Source organism: Salmo salar, chromosome ssa11, assembly GCF_905237065.1.
Source record: "Salmo salar chromosome ssa11, Ssal_v3.1, whole genome shotgun sequence".
NCBI lineage: Eukaryota > Metazoa > Chordata > Actinopteri > Salmoniformes > Salmonidae > Salmo > Salmo salar.
This window is the reverse complement of record NC_059452.1, coordinates 53085785-53102304: the sequence shown is the minus strand read 5'-3', so window position 1 is coordinate 53102304 and position 16520 is coordinate 53085785. Positions and strand designations below refer to the sequence as shown.

Below are 16520 nucleotides of genomic sequence, written 5' to 3'. Positions count from 1 at the left end.
AGACCCATCACTGAGAGAGTGTGTTCCCCTCTCCCATTAGACCCATCACTGAGAGAGTGTGTTCTCCTCTCCCATTAGACCCATCACTGAGAGAGTGTGTTCTGCTCTCCCATTAGACCCATCACTGAGAGAGTGTGTTCTGTTCTCCCATTAGACCCATCACTGAGAGAGTGTGTTCTGTTCTCCCATTAGACCCATCACTGAGAGAGTGTGTTCTGTTCTCCCATTAGACCCATCACTGAGAGAGTGTGTTCCCCTCTCCCATTAGACCCATCACTGAGAGAGTGTGTTCCCCTCTCCCATTAGACCCATCACTGAGAGAGTGTGTTCTGCTCTCCCGTTAGACCCATCACTGAGAGAGTGTGTTCTCCTCTCCCATTAGACCCATCACTGAGAGAGTGTGTTCTCCTCTCCCATTAGACCCATCACTGAGAGAGTGTGTTCTGCTCTCCCATTAGTGTGTGTGAGCTGTGTGAACTGTGATGGCTTTACCTTAAGGCAACATAATGATTGGTTGAGTTAAATTGATGATAAACAGGTTGTGGGGGCTGTTTTGTTAGACTTCAGTGCGGCTTTTGACATTATCCATCATAGTCTGCTGCTGGAAAAAATGTATATGTTATGGCTTTACACCCCCTGCTATAATGGCTTTACTCCCCCTGCTATAATGGCTTTACACCCCCTGCTATAATGGCTTTACACCCCCTGCTATAATGGCTTTACACCCCCTGCTATAATGGCTTTAACCCCCCTGCTATAATGGCTTTACACCCCCTGCTATAATGGCTTTACACCCCCTGCTATAATGTGGGTAAAGAGTTACCTGTCTAACAGAACAGAGGGTGTTCTTTAATGGAAACCTCTCCAACATAATCCCGGTAGAATCAGGAATTCCCCAGGGCAGCTGTCTAGGCCCCTTACCTTTTTCAATATATATATATATATATATATACACACACACACACACACACACACACACACACACACACACACACACACACACACCCTCCCATCATCCCGTGGTGGGGTGTTGTGCCTACAAAGCCTCCACCCATCTGAGTTAATGACACCCAGGGGACAGGGAGAGAGAGATAGAGAGTTTCCCAGGGGACAGGGAGCGAGACAGAGAGAGAGATAGTTTCCCAGGGGACAGGGAGCGAGACAGAGAGATAGAGAGTTTCCCAGGGGACAGGGAGCGAGACAGAGAGAGAGAGAGAGTTTCCCAGGGTACAGGGAGCGAGACAGAGAGAGAGAGAGAGAGTTTCCCAGGGGACAGGGAGCGAAAGATAGAGAGTTTCCCAGGGGACAGGGAGCGAGACAGAGAGAGAGAGTTTCCCAGGGGACAGGGAGCGAGACAGAGAGATAGATAGTTTCCCAGGGGACAGGGAGCGAGACAGAGAGATGGAGAGTTTCCCAGGGGACGGAGCGAGACAGAGAGAGAGAGAATTTCCCAGGGGACAGGGAGCGAGACAGAGAGAGAGATAGTTTCCCAGGCGACGGTGTTTTAGTCCACCCAGACCAAAGACCCTGTTGAATAATAAATGAAGTCATCATTAGCCGTCCATCAACGTCTCAAACTGTCTGTCAGTTAACCAGCTGATGAGACAGTGGAGACACCACTGCCAATGGTCCTTAAATGGTGGACTGAAGGATGAGTCTTTACCAATGGTCCTTAAATGGTGGACTGAAGGATGAGTCTTTACCAATGGTCCTTAAATGGTGGACTAAAGGATGAGTCTTTACCAATGGTCCTTAAATGGTGGACTAAAGGATGAGTCCTTACCAATGGTCCTTAAATGGTGGACTACAGGATGAGTCCTTACCAATGGTCCTTAAATGGTTGAATGAAGGATGAGTCCTCACCAATGGTACTTAAATGATTGACTGAAGCATGAGTCCTGACCAATGGTCCTTAAATGGTGGACTGAAGGACGAGTCCTCACCAATGGTCCTTAAAAGGTTGACTGAAGGATGAGTCCTTACCAAAGCTCCTTAAATGAAGAAATACATGCTAACCTAAATCTGTTTCCTATCTTGACAAGGTTTATTCCAACATGACATGACAGGTTTATTCCAACATGACATGCTTATTCCAACATGTCATGACAGGTTTATTCCAACATGACATGACAGATTTATTCCAACATGACAGGTTTATTCCAACATGACATGAAACGTTTATTCCAACATGAAACGTTTATTCCAACATGACAGGTTTATTCCAACATGACAGGTTTATTCCAACATGACATGACAGGTTTATTCCAACATGACAGGTTTATTCCAACATGTCATGACAGGTTTATTCCAACATGACATGACAGGTTTATTCCAACATGACAGGTTTATTCCAACATGACATGACAGGTTTATTCCAACATGACATGACAGGCTTATTCCAACATGACATGACAGGTTTATTCCAACATGACATGACAGGTTTATTCCATCATGACATGACAGGCTTATTCCAACATGACATGACAGGTTTATTGCAACATGACATGACAGGCTTATTCCAACATGACAGGTTTATTCCAACATGACATGACAGGTTTATTCCAACATGACATGACAGGTTTATTCCAACATGACATGACTTGCTTATTCCAATATGATATTGTTTTACACTGCTGCTACTTGCTGTTTATTATCTATGCTTAGTCACTTTACAAATTACATTGACTAACATGTACCTCCTGTATATAACCTCCACATTGACTCTGTACCGTAACACCCTGTATATAGCCCCCACATTGACTCTGTACCGTAACACCCTGTATATAGCCTCCACATTGACTCTGTACCGGTACCCCCTGTATATAGCCTCCACATTGACTGTACCGGTACCCCCTGTATATAGCCTCCACATTGACTCTGTACCGTAACACCCTGTATATAGCCTCCACATTGACTCTGTACCGTAACACCCTGTATATAGCCTCCACATTGACTCTGTAAGTAAAGGGGAAGCAGGGGGCTTGCCAGTGTTATTCTGTGAAGTGTGGAGAAGAAGAGAGACTCGAAGGACTCTGGACAGCCTCTACAATGGCATCATTCTACAGGACTCAGTTTCCACCTACATGGTAAACACACAGTCTGGGGAGAATAGGAGAGAAAAAGACAAGTCTGTGTGTGTCTGTGTGTCTGTGTGTGTCTGTGTGTCTGTGTGCGTTCCGGGGACCACCATTCCTGGAGTCGCTGAATTTTTTTACCACATATCTCTTGCTGGTCATATTTAGAGTCGATGTAACTCTATACGGTAATGACATCACCCTCTGTCTCTCTAACCCCTATACGGTAATGACATCACCCTCTGCCTCTCTAAACCCTATACGGTAATGACATCACCCTCACCCTCACCCTCTGCCTCTCTAAACCCTATACGGTAATGACATCACCCTCTGCCTCTCTAAACCCTATACGGTAATGACCTCACCCTCTGCCTCTCTAAACCCAATACGGTAATGACATCACCCTCTGCCTCTCTAAACCCTATACGGTAATGACATCACCCTCTGCCTCTCTAAACCCTATACGGTAATGACATCACCCTCTGCCTCTGCCTCTCTAAACCCTATACGGTAATGACATCACCCTCTGCCTCTCTAAACCCTATACAGTAATGACATCACCCTCACCCTCTGCCTCTCTAAACCCTATACGGTAATGACATCACCCTCTGCCTCTCTAAACCCTATACGGTAATGACATCACCCTCTGCCTCTCTAAACCCTATATGGTAATGACATCACCCTCTGCCTCTCTAACCCCTATATGGTAATGACATCACCCTCTGTCTCTCTAACCCCTATATGGTAATGACATCACCCTCTGCCTCTCTAAACCCTATACGGTAATGACATCACCCTCACCCTCTGCCTCTCTAAACCCTATACGGTAATGACATCACTCTCTGCCTCTCTAAACCCTATACGGTAATGACATCACCCTCTGCCTCTCTAAACCCTATACGGTAATGACATCACTCTCTGCCTCTCTAAACCCTATATGGTAATGACATCACCCTCTGCCTCTCTAAACCCAATACGGTAATGACATCACCCTCTGCCTCTCTAAACCCTATACGGTAATGACATCACCCTCTGCCTCTCTAAACCCTATACGGTAATGACATCACCCTCACCCTCTGCCTCTCTAAACCCTATACGGTAATGACATCACCCTCTGCCTCTCTAAACCCTATACGGTAATGACATCACCCTCTGCCTCTCTAAACCCTATATGGTAATGACATCACCCTCTGCCTCTCTAAACCCTATACGGTAATGACATCACCCTCTGCCTCTCTAACCCCTATACGGTAATGACATCACCCTCTGCCTCTCTAAACCCTATACGGTAATGACATCACCCTCACCCTCTGCCTCTCTAAACCCTATACGGTAATGACATCACTCTCTGCCTCTCTAAACCCTATACGGTAATGACATCACCCTCTGCCTCTCTAAACCCTATACGGTAATGACCTCACCCTCTGCCTCTCTAAACCCAATACGGTAATGACATCACCCTCTGCCTCTCTAAACCCTATACGGTAATGACATCACCCTCTGCCTCTCTAAACCCTATACGGTAATGACATCACCCTCACCCTCTGCCTCTCTAAACCCTCTACGGTAATGACATCACCCTCTGCCTCTCTAAACCCTATACGGTAATGACATCACCCTCTGCCTCTCTAAACCCTATATGGTAATGACATCACACTCTGCCTCTCTAAACCCTATACGGTAATGACATCACCCTCTGCCTCTCTAAACCCTATACGGTAATGACATCACCCTCTGCCTCTCTAAACCCTATACGGTAATGACAATACCCTCTGCCTCTCTAAACCCCTATACGGTAATGACCTCACCCTCTGTCTCTCTAACCCCTATACGGTAATGACATCACCCTCTGCCTCTCTAACCCCTATATGGTAATGACATCACCCTCTGTCTCTCTAACCCCTATACGGTAATGACATCACCCTCTGCCTCTCTAAACACCTATACGGTAATGACATCACCCTCTGTCTCTCTAACCCCTATACGGTAATGACATCACCCTCTGCCTCTCTAAACACCTATACGGTAATGACATCACCCTCTGCCTCTCTAACCCCTATACGGTAATGACCTCACCCTCTGCCTCTCTAACCCCTATATGGTAATGACATCACCCTCTGCCTCTCTAACCCCTATACGGTAATGACATCACCCTCTGTCTCTCTAACCCCTATACGGTAATGACATCACCCTCTGCCTCTCTAAACACCTATACGGTAATGATATCACCCTCTGTCTCTCTAAACCCTATACGGTAATGACATCACCCTCTGTCTCTCTAACCCCTATACGGTAATGACCTCACCCTCTGTCTCTCTAACCCCTATACGGTAATGACATCACCCTCTGCCTCTCTAACCCCTATACGGTAATGACATCACCCTCTGCCTCTCTAACCCCTATACGGTAATGACATCACCCTCTGCCTCTTTAACCCCTATATGGTAATGACATCACCCTCACCCTCTGCCTCTCTAAACCCTATACGGTAATGACATCACCCTCTGCCTCTCTAAACCCTATACGGTAATGACATCACCCTCTGCCTCTCTAAACCCTATATGGTAATGACATCACCCTCTGCCTCTCTAAACCCTATATGGTAATGACATCACCCTCTGCCTCTCTAACCCCTATACGGTAATGACATCACCCTCTGCCTCTCTAAACCCTATACGGTAATGACATCACCCTCACCATCTGCCTCTCTAAACCCTATACGGTAATGACATCACTCTCTGCCTCTCTAAACCCTATACGGTAATGACATCACCCTCTGCCTCTCTAAACCCTATACGGTAATGACCTCACCCTCTGCCTCTCTAAACCCAATACGGTAATGACATCACCCTCTGCCTCTCTAAACCCTATACGGTAATGACATCACCCTCTGCCTCTCTAAACCCTATACGGTAATGACATCACCCTCACCCTCTGCCTCTCTAAACCCTATACGGTAATGACATCACCCTCTGCCTCTCTAAACCCTATACGGTAATGACATCACCCTCTGCCTCTCTAAACCCTATATGGTAATGACATCACCCTCTGCCTCTCTAAACCCTATACGGTAATGACATCACCCTCTGCCTCTCTAAACCCTATACGGTAATGACATCACCCTCTGCCTCTCTAAACCCTATACGGTAATGACAATACCCTCTGCCTCTCTAAACCCCTATACGGTAATGACCTCACCCTCTGTCTCTCTAACCCCTATACGGTAATGACATCACCCTCTGCCTCTCTAACCCCTATATGGTAATGTCATCACCCTCTGTCTCTCTAACCCCTATACGGTAATGACATCACCCTCTGCCTCTCTAAACACCTATACGGTAATGACATCACCCTCTGTCTCTCTAACCCCTATACGGTAATGACATCACCCTCTGCCTCTCTAAACACCTATACGGTAATGACATCACCCTCTGCCTCTCTAACCCCTATACGGTAATGACCTCACCCTCTGCCTCTCTAACCCCTATATGGTAATGACATCACCCTCTGCCTCTCTAACCCCTATACGGTAATGACATCACCCTCTGTCTCTCTAACCCCTATACGGTAATGACATCACCCTCTGCCTCTCTAAACACCTATACGGTAATGATATCACCCTCTGTCTCTCTAAACCCTATACGGTAATGACATCACCCTCTGTCTCTCTAACCCCTATACGGTAATGACCTCACCCTCTGTCTCTCTAACCCCTATACGGTAATGACATCACCCTCTGCCTCTCTAACCCCTATACGGTAATGACATCACCCTCTGCCTCTCTAACCCCTATACGGTAATGACATCACCCTCTGCCTCTTTAACCCCTATATGGTAATGACATCACCCTCTGTCTCTCTAAACCCCTATACGGTAATGACATCATTTTTGAATATGGTATTAATAGGAGAATGAATGGTGTGTGAAGTTAGACCTTTCCATAGACGTTAACAGAGGGCCTGTACACTGGAGGCAGAGAAATCCCCTGCCTGAATAACAACCTAATTAAATAGTGCTGAAATCCCTAGACGGCATCAAAGTGATATTAGAGCCAGATAAAGAGAGGCACCCCTGACCCCCCCCCCCCCCTCCCCCTTCTCTTTCTCCCCCTCTTCCTGTGACAGAGGGCAAGGAGGGTAGCCAGGGTTGCAGGGACACCTGGGAGGAAGGCGACACAAGCAGTGCAGCGTGGAGTGTTGTTTTCTAGCCTGTTGTAACTCAGTCAGCCTGGGAACATATCACTGTACACACACACACACACACACACACACACACACACACACACACACACACACAGACAGATAGACATGGCTATCTGAAATAATAACTCACTCACACATAGAATAGTATGCGTGTAGACACAGATAAAGTCCATGCACAGTTTTGTACACACACACACACACACACACACACACACACACACACACACACACACACACACACACACACACACACACACACACACACACACACATGAATACACAACGAGAACTCCCACAGCTGGCCACACCTTCCACAGTGAGGGCAGCCATGACTAGCCCCGTTCTAAGAGACGTCCTCCACGGTGAGGGCAGCCATGACTAGCCCTGTTCTACGAGACGTCCTCCACGGTGAGGGCAGCCATGACTAGCCCTGTTCTAAGAGACGTCCTCCACGGTGAGGGCAGCCATGACTAGCCCCGTTCTAAGAGACGTCCTCCACGGTGAGGGCAGCCATGACTAGCCCTGTTCTAAGAGACGTCCTCCACGGTGAGGGCAGCCATGACTAGCCCCGTTCTAAGAGACGTCCTCCACGGTGAGGGCAGCCATGACTAGCCCCGTTCTAAGAGACGTCCTCCACGGTGAGGGCAGCCATGACTAGCCCTGTTCTAAGAGACGTCCTCCACGGTGAGGGCAGCCATGACTAGCCCCGTTCTAAGAGACGTCCTCCACGGTGAGGGCAGCCATGACTAGCCCTGTTCTAAGAGACGTCCTCCACGGTGAGGGCAGCCATGACTAGCCCCGTTCTAAGAGACGTCCTCCACGGTGAGGGCAGCCATGACCAGCCCCGTTCTAAGAGACGTCCTCCACGGTGAGGGCAGCCATGACTAGCCCCGTTCTAAGAGACGTCCTCCACGGTGAGGGCAGCCATGACTAGCCCTGTTCTAAGAGACGTCCTCCACGGTGAGGGCAGCCATGACTAGCCCCGTTCTAAGAGACGTCCTCCACGGTGAGGGCAGCCATGACTGGCCCCGTTCTAAGAGACGTCCTCCACGGTGAGGGCAGCCATGACTGGCCCCATTCTAAGAGACGTCCTCCACGGTGAGGGCAGCCATGACTAGCCCTGTTCTAAGAGACGTCCTCCACGGTGAGGGCAGCCATGACTAGCCCTGTTCTAAGAGACTAAACCCCAAGCAGAACATCTCTCAGGGCTGGTCAGTGTTGAAACCTTTAATGAACCATTAACTACAGATTCCTCTGTAACAGTTAAAGAATAACCGTTCATCTCTTCTGGTGTCTTCACACTACACCGCTGGTCTTAGATATGACGTGTGTGTGTGTGTGTGTGTGTGTGTGTGTGTGTGTGTGTGTGTGTGTGTGTGTGTGTGTACGACCTGTATTGATGGAGTTATGTCAACACAAGATAATGCAGGTTAATTGTTCTCATGAACCAAGTCACACGGTTAGTCTGGCTAGACCAGCCTTATCTACCACTGTCTGTCTGTCTGTCTGTCTGTCTGTCTGTCTGTCTGTCTGTCTGTCTGTCTGTCTGTCTGTCTGTCTGTCTGTCTGTCTGTCTGTCTGTCTGTCTGTCTGTCTGTCTGTCTGTCTGACCTGTCTCGCCTGCCTCACCTGTCTCGCCTGCCTGCCTGCCTGCCTGCCTGCCTGCCTGCCTCCTGCCTGCCTGCCTGCCTGCCTGCCTGCCTGCCTGCCTACAGATTCCTTCTGCACCACATGTCGTAGACACTCCAATAAAACTAGTCTGGCCAATAATCACCCAGCAACAGTCATATAACTTATACCATGACACCCTGGTGCAGAAGGAATCTGTAGGCAGGCAGGCAGGCAGGCAGGCAGACAGACAGATAGGCAGACAGATAGGCAGACAGATAGGCAGACAGACAGACAGACAGACAGACAGACAGACAGACAGACAGACAGACAGACAGACAGACAGACAGACAGACAGACAGCTGGTCTTGTCATTGGGTTACTAGAGTAGACTATTCTCCAAGAACCAAGGCTTTATTTAGGCCCAACAGTCACCGGCCTGCCTCCTCTCGACCGCTTAGCGCCCGTCTGGCTATACTGTCTGCTCTGCTGCTGCACACACTTTGGAGAGGGGGGGGGGCGGAGGGGGGGAGAGGGAGAGGGGGGGAGGGGAGAAAGAGGGGGGGAGGGAGAGGAGGGAGGGGGAGAGGGGGGGGAGAGAGGGAGAGGGGGGAGGGAGAGGGGAGAGAACCTGACTACTGTGACTGACCCGAATTTAAGGAAAGCTTTGACTATGTACAGACTCAGTGAGCATAGCCTTGCTATTGAGAAAGGCCGCCGTAGGCAGACCTGGCTCTCAAGAGAAGACAGGCTATGTGCAACTCTGCCCACAATATGAGGTGGAAACTGAGCTGCACTTCCTAACCTCCTGCCAAATGTATGACCATATTAGAGACACATATTTCCCTCAGATTACACAGATCCACAAAGAATTTGAAAACATCCGATTCTGATAAACTACCATATCTACTGGGTGAAATTCCACAGTGTTCTATCACAGCAGCAAGATTTGTGACCTGTTGCTACAAGAAAAGGTCAACCAGTGAAGAACAAACACCATTGTAGAGGGAGGGAGGGAGGGAGGGAGGGAGGGAGGGAGGGAGGGAGGGAGAGTTCTGCTTTCTGTTGTCTTTGTGGAAAATGGTGAAGTCTTTCTACCTTCTGATGAAAACTCTGTTGAAGGTTATGGTGTTGTGTTGGAACGAACCTTTGTATGTATGTGTATCTAACCACCTTTCTTCTCTTCTCCATCTCATCCTCTCCTCTTCATCCTCTCCTCTCTCTCCTGCCCTCTCTCCTCCTCTTCATCCTCTCCTCTCTCTCCTGCCCTCTCTCCTCCTCTTCATCCTCTCCTCTCTCTCCTGCCCTCTCTCTTCCTCTCTCGTCCTCTCCTCTCCTCCTCTCTCATCTTCTCTCATCCTCTCCTCTCTCTCCTCCCCTCTCCTCCTCTCTCATCCTCTTCTCTCTCATTCTCTCCTACTCTCTCCTCTCTTCTCCTCTCTCATCCTCTCTCATCCTCTTCTCTCTCATTCTCTCCTACTCTCTCCTCTCTTCTCCTCCCCTCTCCTCTCTCCTCCTCTCTCCTCCTCTCCTCCTCCTCTCTCCTCCTACTCTCTCCTCTCTCTCTCCTCCCCTCTCTTCTCTCTCCTCCTCTCTCCTCCTCTCCTCCTCTCTCTCCTCGTATCTTCTCTCCTCAGGACTCTGAATCTCTGGACAGTTGTATCCAGAGCACCCTGTCAGCCCTCTACCCTCCGTTTGATGCCACAGCTGCCACGGTGCTGTGTCAGGTATTTGATGGGGTGGAGACCAGCTACAGAGGAGACGGATTGAGATACCTGATAGACTTCCTGGTCCCTGCCAAACACATCCTGCAGACCATCCAGCAACATGCCTGTGTGAGTAGCTGCTACGTTATACTATAGTAACCTAATACTACTACTACTACTACTACTACTATAGTAACTTACTACTACTACTACTACTACTACTACTACTACTATAGTAACGTAATACTACTACTACTACTACTACTACTATAGTAACTTACTACTACTACTACTACTACTACTATAGTAACCTAATACTACTACTACTACTACTACTACTACTACTACTATAGTAACCTAATACTACTGCTACTACTACTACTACGTTATACTATAGTAATCTTATACTACTACTACTACTACTACGTTATACTATAGTAACCTAATACTACTACTACTACTACTATAGTAACCTAATACTACTACTACTACTATAGTAACCTAATACTACTACTACTACTACTACTACTACTACGTTATACTATAGTAATCTTATACTACTACTACTACTACTACTACTGCTATTTTATACTATAGTAATCTTATACTACTACTACTACTACTACTACTACTACGTTATACTATAGTAACTTTATACTACTACTACTACTACTATTATTACTACTACGTTATACTATAGTAACATCATACTACTACTATGTTATACTATAGTAACCTTATACTACTATTACTATTACTACTACATTATACTATAGTAACCTTTACTACTACTACTAATACTATAGTAACCTTATACTACTACTACTATTACTAGTACGTTATACTATAGTAACCTTATACTACTACTCCTACTACTCCTACTACTACTATAGTAACCTTATACTACTACTACTACTACATTATACTATAGTAACCTTATACTACTGCGTTATACTATAGTAACCTTATACTACTACTACTACTACTACTGTTACTACTATTACTACTACTACTGTTACTACTACTATTGTTACTACTGTTACTACTACTACTGTTACTACTGTTACTACTACTACTATTACTACTGCTACTATTACTACTGTTATTATTACTACTACTACTACTAATGTTACTACTGCTACTACTATTACTACTGTTACTACTACTACTACTACTACTACTACTACTACTGTTACTAATACTACTGCTACTACTACTACGGTTACTACTACTACTGTTACTACTACTACTACTACTACTACTACTATTACTACTATTACTACTACTACTATTACTACTACTATTACTACTATTACTACTACTATTACTACTACTACTATTACTACTACTACTACTACTACTACTACTACTACTGTTACTACTGTTACTACTACTACTGGTACTACTATTACTACTACTACTATTACTACTAATGTTATTATTACTACTACTGCTACTGTTACTACTGCTACTACTAGTACTACTGTTACTACTACTACTACTATTACCACTACTACTATTACTACTACTACTACTACTACTATTACTACTATTACTATTACTACTACTGTTACTACTACTATTGTTACTACTATTACTACTACTGCTACTATTACTATTACTACTATTACTACTACTACTACTACTACTACTACTGTTACTACTATTACTACTACTGCTGTTACTACTACTATTGTTAATACTACTACTACTACTACTACTACTACTACTATTACTACTATTACTACTACTACTACTATTACTACTACTACTACTACTGCTACTATTACTACTGTTACTACTACTACTATTACTATTACTAATATTACTACTACTATTACTACTACTACTGTTACTACTACTACTACTGTTACTACTATTACTACTACTGCTACTATTACTATTACTACTATTACTACTACTATTACTACTGCTGCTACTATTACTACTACTATTACTACTACTACTGTTACTACTACTACTACTGTTACTACTATTACTACTACTGCTACTATTACTATTACTACTATTTACTACTACTATTACTACTCTACTACTGCTGTTACTACTACTACTGTTACTACTACTACTACTGTTACTACTATTACTACTACTGCTACTATTACTATTACTACTATTACTACTACTATTACTACTACTGCTGTTACTACTACTAGAGAGGGGAGGGAGGGAGGAAGGTAAAGAGAGGAATGTGGAGACTGGTTTTCTTAGGCTCTTTAAATGAACACACCTCGTCTACTCAGGCCTCCAGTCTTCCCGGGTCACATAATGGGACACCTTCCCCCCAGACAGAATGGGCTGTGCCTCAAATGCCACCCTGTTCAGTGCCCTGGTCAACAGTAGTGCACTACAGTGCATTGGGAAAGTATTCAGACCCCTTGACTTTTTCCACATTGTTTTAAGGTACGGCCTTATTCTAAAATTTATTAAATCGTTTTTTCCCCCTCATTTATTTACACGCAATACTCCATAATGACAAATCAAAAACAGGTTTGTAGAAATGTTTGCAAATGACAACACACCAGGAGTTCTGTATTCATATGGTGTTGTGTTCCATTCTGACAACACACCAGGAGTTCTGTATTGGTATGGTGTTGTGTTCCATTCTGACAACACACCAGGAGTTCTGTATTGATATGGTGTTGTGTTTCATTCTGACAACACACCAGGAGTTCTGTATTGGTATGGTGTTGTGTTCCATTCTGACAACACACCAGGAGTTCTGTATTGGGGAGGATGATGGGTAACATGTGAACCTTTCTACTTAACGGAGGACAGAGAGGAGGATGATGGGTAACATGTGAACCTTTCTACTTAACGGAGGACAGAGAGGAGGATGATGGGTAACATGTGAACCTTTCTACTTAACGCAGGGCAGAGAGGAGGATGATGGGTAACGTGAACTTTTCTACTTAACGCAGGGCAGAGAAGAGGATGATGGGTAACATGTGAACTTTTCTACTTAACGCAGGGCAGAGAGGGGGATGATGGGTAACATGTGAACTTTTCTACTTAACGCAGGGCAGAGAGGAGGATTATGGGTTGGCTGGTAAACATCAGCTGGAGTGATGACGGGACGTTTCATTTGGGAGGTCTGGCTTGTTTTATAACCAAAACATGAAGCACTAACAATAACTACACAGTCTTCCTCCTCTTGGTTTGACTGGCTCGGTGACTACAGTCTTCCTCCTCTTGGTTTGACTGGCTCGGTGACTACAGTCTTCCTCCTCTTGGTTTGACTGGCTCGGTGACTACAGTCTTCCTCCTCTTGGTTTGACTGGCTCGGTGACTACAGTCTTCCTCCTCTTGGTTTGACTGGCTCGGTGACTACAGTCTTCCTCCTCTTGGTTTGACTGGCTCGGTGACTACGGTCTTCCTCCTCTTGGTTTGACTGGCTCGGTGACTACGGTCTTCCTCCTCTTGGTTTGACTGGCTCGGTGACTATGGTCTTCCTCCTCTTGGTTTGACTGGCTCGGTGACTACGGTCTTCCTCCTCTTGGTTTGACTGGCTCGGTGACTACAGCCTTCCTCTTCCTCTTGGTTTGACTGGCTCGGTGACTACAGTCTTCCTCCTCTTGGTTTGACTGGCTCGGTGACTACAGTCTTCCTCCTCTTGGTTTGACTGGCTCGGTGACTACGGTCTTCCTAGAGAGAGGTTACCCAAACAGGACACGTAGCAGAACTACGTATCACAGACATGACCAGACAAGACCAGGCCATACAGAATGAGACCAGAGAGTGGTGTAATGAGAGGGAATGGTTCACCACCTGGATGAGTTGTAAGACATGGGTGGAAACACCTCATTTAGGTGACTCAGAGCAGTAGAGTGTGGGAGAGCACCTTCGTTAGTAACTCCGGAGGAAAACGTCTAACAAGGAAAAGAGAGAGTGATCGAGAGAGAGACAGAGATCGAGAGAGAGACAGAGAGAGACAGATCGAGAAACAGAGAGAGACAGATCGAGAGACAGAGAGAGACAGAGAGAGAGAGAGAGAGAGAGAGAGAGAGAGAGAGTGATCGAGAGAGAACAGAGAGAGAGACAGAGAGAGAGAGAGAGAGAGAGACAGAGAGAGAGAGAGAGAGAACAGAGAGAGAGAGAGAGAGAGAGAGAGGGGAGCTCAGTCCTCTCCTGTTCTGTCTCTTACTCAGGGGGAGGAAGAGGAGGGAGGAGGGAGAGTGAAGGTAGAATGGAGGGAGGAGGGGGAGGGAGGGAAGACAGACAGACAGAGCAGGGGTCTGTGTCTCTCAGCGCTATCAGAGAACATCACTGAATCCCTCGTTTAGAGTGTAGAGAATTGGGGGTCTCTGGAATGGGAAAGGGGGATGAGAGGGAGGGATCGGGTGATTTGTTTACCGGTGTGCGGCTGCCTGGTGCTGAAAGACGACCTCTGAGCGGAAATCACTTTACATTTTATCAGTAAAATGATTTACTTCAATGTCTTTCCCCTCATCTCTCTCTCTCTCTCTCTCTCTCTCTCTCTCTCTCTCTCTGTCACTCATCAAATTCTACTTGTTGATGTTTTATTAAAGGAATGATTTATTTCCTCCGTCTCCATCTCTCTCCTGTAGTTCCCGTACTGTGGCCTGTTATTCCGTCACCAGGGCTGGCCTCTGTGTCTCCACGACAAGGTGATCATCCAGCTCTCTTCTCTGGATCCACGCATCCTCCGCCCCGGGGACTTCTACCTACAGGTATTCTATCATAAAGAGCTGTTTTCATGGTCTGTTCTGACTTTATTGAACAGATGAAGACAGTGAGGATCTGTTCTGACTTTATTGAACAGAGACAGGAAGACAGTGAGGATCTGTTCTGACTTTATTGAACAGAGAGAGGATGACAGTGGGGATCTGTTCTGACTTTATTGAACAGAGACAGGAAGACAGTGGGGATCTGTTCTGACTTTATTGAACAGAGAGAGGATGACAGTGAGGATCTGTTTTGACTTTATTGAACAGAGAGAGACAGGAAGACAGTGAGGATCTGTTCTGACTTTATTGAACAGAGAGAGGATGACAGTGAGGATCTGTTCTAACTTTATTGAACAGAGACAGGAAGACAGTGAGGATCTGTTCTAACTTTATTGAACAGGTAGAGACAGGAAGACAGTGAGGATCTGTTCTGACTTTATTGAACAGAGACAGGAAGACAGTGGGGATCTGTTCTGACTTTATTGAACAGATAGAGACAGGAAGACAGTGCGGATCTGTTCTGACTTTATTGAACAGATAGAGACAGGAAGACAGTGCGGATCTGTTCTGACTTTATTGAACAGAGAGAGACAGGATGACAGTGAGGATCTGTTATGACTTTATTGAACAGGTAGAGACAGGAAGACAGTGAGGATCTGTCCTGACTTTATTGAACAGGTAGAGACAGGAAGACAGTGAGGATCTGTTCTGACTTTATTGAACAGACAGAGACAGGAAGACAGTGAGGATCTTTTCTGACTTTATTGAACAGATAGAGACAGGAAGACAGTGAGGATCTGTTCTGACTTTATTGAACAGACAGAGACAGGAAGACAGTGAGGATCTTTTCTGACTTTATTGAACAGATAGAGACAGGAAGACAGTGAGGATCTGTTCTGACTTTATTGAACAGAGAGGATGACAGTGGGGATCTGTTCTGACTTTATTGAACAGAGACAGGAAGACAGTGGGGATCTGTTCTGACTTTATTGAACAGACAGATAGATGTTGTGTTAAAGAACAGAAGAGCAGATTAGAACCTACTGACACTGTAGATATGTGGCTTAGACCCCTAGACCACCCTATACCCCTAGACCACCCTTGGCCACCCTATACCCCTAGACCACCCTAGACCACCCTATACCCCTATACCACTCTAGACCCCTAGATCATCCTATACCACTCTGTACCCCTAGACCACCCTAGGCCACCCTAGACCAA

The 16520-nt window shown here is 45.9% G+C and overlaps 1 protein-coding gene across 3 annotated transcripts in view; it reads left to right on the top strand.

The window, feature by feature from the left end:
- LOC123725172 (rho guanine nucleotide exchange factor 40) overlaps window positions 1-16520 on the top strand; it is a 45273-nt gene that overhangs the window by 20140 nt on the left and 8613 nt on the right. For all 3 annotated transcript variants that reach the window (XM_045689766.1, XM_045689765.1, XM_045689764.1), the window contains exons 2-3: window positions 10522-10719; window positions 15180-15302. In XM_045689766.1, the coding sequence (XP_045545722.1) occupies window positions 10522-10719; window positions 15180-15302 (321 nt within the window). The remainder of the gene's footprint in view (window positions 1-10521; window positions 10720-15179; window positions 15303-16520) is intronic.